Consider the following 8140-nt stretch of genomic DNA (forward strand, 5'->3'; position numbering starts at 1 on the left):
TGTAAAAAAAACACACATATATATAAACATTTTTCTAGAAATTTAGAACAAAATTTTACCATTTATTAAGTAATTTGAAAAGAAAAAAATATGTTCAACAACAATTATTTAAAAAAATATATCATAAGTTCAAATTTGAGTCATGTAAATACTCCATTAATAAGCCATGTAAATGCTTCATTAATGTAGAGTATTTTTGAAATAAAAAAATAATGAGAAGATGTACAATATTTTTGAAATATTAAAATAGTGAAGAGATACAGGTCCACTCGGGGAGGTGCAAAGAGCAACACCCTTACTTTTTATACTCTCGTTTGTTTGTTTAAACTGTCCCTTTTTTTTATCCAAAAGACTTGTTTATTAAATTATATTAAATAGTATGATATTTTATTATATATATATATATATATATATATATATATATATATATAAAATTTAAATTGTTATAAAATAATTTTTTTTTCTCAGTTGCACAATTGTTAATTATTGTTTTATAACTTATCTTTTATTTTTTTTATTTTATTCAGACATGTATAAGTATCATGTCAATAAATAAATTGAAAAAGAATAATAATAAATTATAAATTTTTATTATATTAAAAATAATTTTTAATAAATTTTGACTTGAACAATGCTAGTTAACAAATAACTTTGAAAAATATTTGTTAGTAGCATATAAAATTATATATATATATATATATATATATATATATATATATATAATTTTTATTATGTTTTTTATTACTTTTTTACCTTTTACGATAAAATTCTTAAATATTTTCAAAAAAGTATAACGAGTTTTTTTAAAAATATATGTTAGTAGCATATAAAATTATATATATATATATATATATATATATATATATATATATAATTTTTATTATGTTTTCGATTACTTTTATACCTTTTACGATAAAATTCTTAAATATTTTCAAAAAAGTATAACAAGTTTTTTTAAAAATATATTTTTTGATACTGAAAATTTTTCAAGTAGAGATATGTTCATGATCTTAACTTTATCTTATGTCAATAAATAAATTACATGAAATTTATAATACAATCTTATTATTATGTTTTGATATGTATCGATATATAAATATAAATATATTAAATTATGCAATAAAACTACATTAAAAGAACTACATAAATTTTATCTTATATCAATAAATAAATTACATAAAATTTATAATAGAATCTTCTTATTGTGTTTTGATATGTGTCGATATATAAATATAAATATATAAATAAATTAAATTATGCAATAAAACTACATTAAAAGAACTACTAACATATATTTATTAGCTGTTAACAGATTTTTCAACATATAATATTATACTTAAACATAATAAATGTTTTAGTTTAGATTTTTCATGTTAGTTTGAACTACATAATTCAGTCATAAAGTAAATAAAAGATGAAAAAAAAAATACAGTTTGTTATTTTGTATATATTTACTTTGTGAGCAGTTTTCATGTATCTCACCAAGATCGTGCTGCACCTCTCATTTTTTCATATTTTCAATTCGAGAGTTTATCCATGTATGGAAAAAACAAACTCCTTTTTCCATTGTCACATTTCATATTTTAAAAATCCTAGATCCCCTTCTTCTTTTTTCTTGCCTTGCTTTCGTGGTAGAACTTCTCCTCCTCCCTCTTTTGTCTGTCGCCATTTTTGCCATTTAATCTCGTGTTTGATGATCTTGTTCATGTTGTGGACGTGTGAATTTTAGTATATTTCTTGCTTCTATGCTCGTATTTTTTTCTTGGGTGTATGAACTGTGTGTATAGAAAATGGCGGATGAAAACTGGGTATATGAACTGCAAATGTAACTGTCGTTAATGCATGTCGTAATACGAAGTGCGGATCTGGTGGCGTCGCAGTTGGATCAGTGACTACTGACAAGTAAGGTGGATCTACGGTTGGTTGATTTTGGAGGTGCATCTTAGTTGTCCACAGTTCACACTAAAGTGAAAGGCAATTTGGTTGCCACTGCTTAATTTTCTCGTGTACCTCTAGTGTCATTTATCTTTCTTTTTATCTTCCTTCCTCAATTGTGTCGTGTTTTGTTGAGATGGAGGTTGAAGGGTTGTATTTGAAAAATGGAAATGAAAATTTGTTTTATGGGATATCCACGATTCATGTGTCTGCTGAAGATGATGGCTCTTGGGGGACTAGTGTTGTTTAGGCAGAAGCTGATAAACGTAAACTATGCTTAAGAAACCTACACGGGAGTGATTCCTGAAATTCTTCTTCTAAATTCAAAACCTTTTCTTTCTTTCTTTTCCTAAAATAACGAATCCCTAAAAGGCAATAACATATTCGTACCCATTAAATTTTGACCTCATTTACTTAATAACAAACGCAAGCATTTAATTGCATTTTAAATCGAACAAAAATTGTCCTTCTCCATCATTCTGAACATTTCCAACAATTGCATGTATACAAGTCTGTCTGTACAATAAAACAATTCACCAACACCAACACGATGCATTTCTCTGCGACAATAAGAACAAAGGAAGAGAGAAAAAAAAAGTATAGTTATGTTTGTATGAATGGAAAGACAGCTTATACGAGGTAAAAATGTTACGAGAAGAGAGTGCAGAGGTTGTAGTCATATATTAAGGAGCTAATAACAAAGGCAATGAAAGCAAGAAAGGCCAACGCAATGGAAGCATTGACCATCTCACTGTATTAATAGTGTTTTGACTTTTATAAATGAAATAAAAAAATATAATTTTGGAGGAAGAAAAAGGTGAGGTGTAGGGAGAAAGAGTCTTACTTTGTTAGATTGGTTATATGAAGATCCTCTCAAATTTAAAGAGGGTCCCACGATTTATCCACATTGGGAAATTCAACTTCTGACTTAGCCTTATCCAAAAACTATGACACCTCAGAGCCACACATGTGCCAACAAGCTTATTTCTTCGTCTTCACAACATGTTTTTCCACACATGTGTGGCCTTATAATATTATATATAAAAATTAGTAAACATAAGTTATAACTTTTGTTATTATGTAAGAATTTTAAAGTTTATTTAGCTTGGCATATAAGATAATGAAATTTAAATTTAATATATTTTATATAATGTCAATAAAATGAAGTGTTAGAAAATTTAAGTACGACAGATAGATATAAGAATATAATTAATACATAAAAAAATTTAAAAAAAATCATTATTTTAAATTTTTGGACAAGAATTGATATGATTTTTTATGTGTTTGAATCAAATTTAATTATTATTGAATTTCTCCTTCAAAAACCTTATCAGTATTATCTTAAGAGTCCATAAATTGTCTATGTAAATATAAAAGATCTTTGAAAGATTCATCAATATTAAATTGAAAAAATTTGTTCAGAAAAATAGAATATCAACTACTATATTATTGCCCAAAGTGGTAGAAACGATATAGAGAAGAAGTGACGCTTTAGCTTTAAAAATGTAAAACAAAACTTATCACTATTAATTCTAAATAGTTTTGCGGGTAACAGATATAAACTAATTTTAAACACTTTATTACTGTACATCATTAAACATGACAATGTTAAAATTTTAAAGGTTAATTTAATATATAAATAAGACTGAATTATTTTATATAAACAAGGGATGCATTTATCCACACGAATACTTAGTTGGTCATTGATTATGTTGATTAATAAATTTTCATATAATTGATATGTTAATGGATGAAAAATAACTAAAATAACTATAAGGAGTTAGTTTTGTATTATGATAGAATAGAATGACTGAGAATGAGAATCAGGAAATACCTTTTTTTCTGAGAGAATCAGTTGGTAACTACTTACTAGTTTTGATGCGACCTAAAAGGGAAATAGTAAAGATATATGAAAAGAGAAAGTACAAACAAAGATGCAATTCCTTCAGTTTCAGATTCATTCATTTATTGATCAAGTAACACGTGTAAAGGTAATACGGTTATACACATAGACATAGCCAAAATAGTGGCACAACCAAAAAGCACAAGAAAGGGAGAGGTATAAAGGGTCCAAGACCAACACACACAACATCCTCTCTCTCTCATTCTCACTTTCCAATTCCGAAACCTCTTTTATCCATATCACACCAAAACCAACACCAGACATACCCATCCCTTTTCTTCTACCTATCCATTAATCCATTCACATCCACACACACAATAATACCTTTCAAACACACTTTTTTTTTTTTTTTTTGCATTTGCAGAATAATCAAAGGAGAATTCTCCAGAGATATGGGAACGGGGACATCGAAGGACGAGGAGGAAGGGGGAAAGGAAGAGAGTGACGGGCTTCACCAAGCGGGTGGCCAACTCTACGTTTCTCTGAAGATGGAGAATCGCAAGCTCACTGGGGACCTTGTTCCTCACGTTTATGGCTCTCTTCCTCTCGTCGGCTCTTGGGATCCTTCCAAAGCTGTAATTTTTGTCCCTTCCCTTATCTCATCTCCCCCCATATTTTTCTGGGTATGTCTTCTTTTTCCTTGTTTCTCATTCCTTTTTTGTTTTCGTGTTAGCTTTTCATGGAGCGGGAATCGGTGTCAATGTGGGAACTTAGCTTTGTTGTCCCTCCTAATCACGGTAATACCTTTTGCTCTGTCTTTTGTTTCTGTCTCAGTTTCCCAGTTTGATCTTAGTTTAGTGGTCATTCAGTAAAATCAATTTTTTACCATAAACCAATCACCAATTACGTTATCTAATTCTAAGTAGAATCTGTAGAAGTTGACAAAGAGCAATTTTGTTTGACCTCATGGGAAATCCCATGATTTCAAATTTTCTTAAAATATGCATGGTAGAGCTTGAAGAGTTCAGCTTGATGGTTTTCATAGGAGGAGGGGCCAAAACGATTTTCCAGTGATTTAGTGAAATCATGTAGAGGGAAGCCATATGTAGGCGTTGTTTAAGAGGAACTGATAAAGGGAAAGGAACTGTTCAGCTTGAAATAAAGTGTCAAGAGGTTCCGAGCCACCAAAAGTCACTAGCTGCAGTTTTGGGGGGTGGAATGAAGGAGGAAGGGTGAGTGTGTGAAGAGGGTTGAATGGCACAGTGGTGATGAGGAAAAGGTGTTGTGGCTGTTGTTCGAGGAAGGAGGAGTGAAAAGGATGCATGGGCGAGTGGTAAAACGGGCCAATGGTAGTATTAACATTGTAGGAAGGAGTAGGGGTTGGGTAAGCATAAGGGGATATGGCATATAGTAAATGGGGTGGATGGTGAGAGATAAGGTTAGGCCAATGTTTGGGAGAGAACATAATGATAAAGTGTTTGTTGTGACGATGGTGAAGTGGGGGCCGTAGCATGGTAGTAGAGAAGGCGGAAACATTGTTGGTGAGGGAGGTAATGGAAGCTTGGAGAATTTCGTGACGGTTGTCTAAGGTTGGTTAGAAGCAAGAAATGGTCACCTTTAGCCTCCAAACTAGCTTGTAAGGAAGGAAGCATCTCATGGATGGTTTTGAGAGGATCGTCATGATCCTTGGATGAAGGTTTGAGAGGCATGCAGATAAAAATCAAAGCACCAAAGTTGTTAGGCTGACTGCTACTATTATCTAAGAAAGTTGCGGGGAAAATAATAAAGAAAGTAGAAAGACAATTTTTTCAGTGCTCTAAAGTTCTACATATATTACTCGGTAGGATTGCGGTAAAATTGGCCAACAAATATAGCTCATTAAGGATGTTTCCATTACTGGATAGGATTTCAGTTAAAATGTTTGGCTCTTAGCAATGACTTTGTTTCCATCACCATGAGGAGGGAATCTGGTATTAAGGTGTCTTAGCAATATTGGGAAATGAATTGATTTTGGTTATGAAAGTGTGTTGTGCTTGATTGTGTCAATAGTGAAATTGAAGGGGTGTTGGTTTTTGAATTATGTGTGGGTTTCAGAGTTTAGCTTGGTTGTTCTACATAATCAGTGTAATGTTTTTTTCCTTTCCTTCCTTTGTTTGTTTTGACTTACATGTGCAGTTCTAAGTCTATTTTTATTTTTATTTTTTTGCTTTCAAAATAATGTCTCTTGCTTTATGAATATGTCTGTGTGCATGGATCTGGGATGTAGGAAGATGCTGGAAATTGCAGGGAGAAGGGAAAAGTTAGATAGTGAGGGACTAAAAAAATTAAGTGTCTTTAGGGTTTGTTTGAACAAACTTCTTCATAAGCACTTTTAGGAGGGAAAAGTAAGAAAAAAAAATGAAATTAACTTCTCCATAAATAAAAAATTAGCTTATGCATTTTTCTTTAAACTCTGTCATGTCATTTCTCTAAATTTTTAATTTAAATTTATGTAACTAATTTTAACTTATGGAGAACTTTGTTTTACTTTTTTTCTTATTTTTCTCTTGTATAAGGACTTGTGGAAAAACTAGTGCAAACATATCTTTTAAAATATTAAAATAAAAATTGTGTAAGTGTGTGCAATGAGATGCACCTCACCTATTATTGGCAACTAGGAAGCAACAAGACAAATGCAAAAAAGTGAATATAAAAGGACTTTTTTAAGTAAAAGATAAAAGGTAACAAAAAAATCAGTATATTATATGGACTAAAATTTAAAAATGTAATTAACCCCTTCTCTCTTTCTTTTCCTTATCTCATTCACTTAACAAAAGTATGTTTAATAAAATAGTACATAATGTCTTAAGATTCAGAGGTTATAGGGAAATAAAAGGAAGATAATGTGACTCTTACCAATGGCTTTGTTGCCTTTACCATAAGAAGGAATCCAGTATTAAGGTGTCCTGGCTATTCTGTGGAATGAAAGGAATTAGATTATGGAAATATGTTGTGCATGATTGTGACATTACTGAAATTGAAGAGATGTGTAGACATTTGAATTCTATGTGGATTTCAGAAACCTTGGATTTCAAATTCCTGTTGAAGCCTAAGGACAGCAATGTACCATGCTTTGTCGAGGAGGGTCCAAGCCACCTGCTTGTTGGGGGAGCATTGCAAGAGGATGCCAGGCTTGCATTGTTTAGGCTTGATAGCGGTGAGGTTCTTGAGTATCAAGTGTTTGTCAAAGCAGACAGGGTTTCTCCATTTGACCTTGCTGCTAGTTGGAGGGCTTATCAGGATAATTTCCGTCCTTCCTCTGTGAGATGGATTCCTGATGTCAGCATAAATTCAGCACCTCAACCAGGTGGTGAGGTAAGCTAAAAAAAAGAATCCTTCTTGGCACTTTCATTTTACTTTGTAATCCACTGTTTCACATAATGTTAATCTTGTTCTGAGGTTTTAGATAGTATGCACATGTGGGATATCTTGCACTTAAAACCTCACCTTTTTCTAAACAGTTTTTCAAATAGCGCCAAAATATTGGTAAATTTTATGTTCCAGTTTATTTTTCATTTGATTGTTTAATATGTGATGTAATGTAATATAATAAGGAGATTTCTTTAATAGCAACTTTGTTTGCAGTATTTTTCTAATCTATTGGGAATTCTACGTGCAATGTTTATTGTCAAGCTTTAAGTGATTTAGGCTTACTTTATTTTTTGGTCCAGAATGGTTCTTCTGTGGGTTTGGAACTTGATCTTGAGCATTATGTTGTCCCAACTCCAGCAACTTCTGCAAATACAGCCCATGTATATGCAGCTAACTTGACAGAGAATCCAAGGTCACTGGTTAGTGGGTCTGGCAGCAATTCATATCCCATCAAGGTTTTTCTTTCAAAACTGTATTCTTTGATTACGTTATACTTTCTAAATGGACTACTAGTTTTTACAGCTTATTTCTGTGGGAATAACTGACTAATAAAAAACTTTAATCAGTTTATTGTTATCCTTTTAACAAGTTTTAAGTGCTTATTTTTAACCTGTTCATTTTTTTGACCATGAATCTTCACTCTTTTTTTGTAATGCCTGCAATTGGATGTACGAAAGAATTTAATTGGTTCAAGATTGAACATACGTTCTGTGCTCCTTAAATTTGATTATGAGATGGATGCTTGACATTATAATAATGTGTAAATTTAGTTCTTTCTCATGAACCTTTTTTCTGTATTTGTAGTGGATATGTAACTGTATTTGTGTAAGACTAATTCTTCTAAGATTGAAAATGAAATCTCTTCTGTTTGTCGACATCTATGACTAGCAGGCAGATGATCAGCTCTACATATAGTGAAAGATATATATATATATATATATATATATATAT

General features: G+C 31.2%; 1 protein-coding gene across 1 annotated transcript in view; it reads left to right on the forward strand.

The window, feature by feature from the left end:
* Window positions 1-4008: 4008 nt before the first annotated feature.
* The window catches only part of LOC106776035 (6-phosphofructo-2-kinase/fructose-2,6-bisphosphatase), a 13709-nt gene continuing 9577 nt past the window's right edge, over window positions 4009-8140 (forward strand). Inside the window, exons 1-4 of the mRNA XM_014663333.2 lie at window positions 4009-4413; window positions 4512-4575; window positions 6837-7132; window positions 7489-7644. Of these exons, the coding sequence (XP_014518819.1) occupies window positions 4231-4413; window positions 4512-4575; window positions 6837-7132; window positions 7489-7644 (699 nt within the window). The 5' untranslated portion in view covers window positions 4009-4230. The remainder of the gene's footprint in view (window positions 4414-4511; window positions 4576-6836; window positions 7133-7488; window positions 7645-8140) is intronic.

The sequence above is a fragment of the Vigna radiata genome, chromosome 10 (assembly GCF_000741045.1).
Source record: "Vigna radiata var. radiata cultivar VC1973A chromosome 10, Vradiata_ver6, whole genome shotgun sequence".
NCBI lineage: Eukaryota > Viridiplantae > Streptophyta > Magnoliopsida > Fabales > Fabaceae > Vigna > Vigna radiata.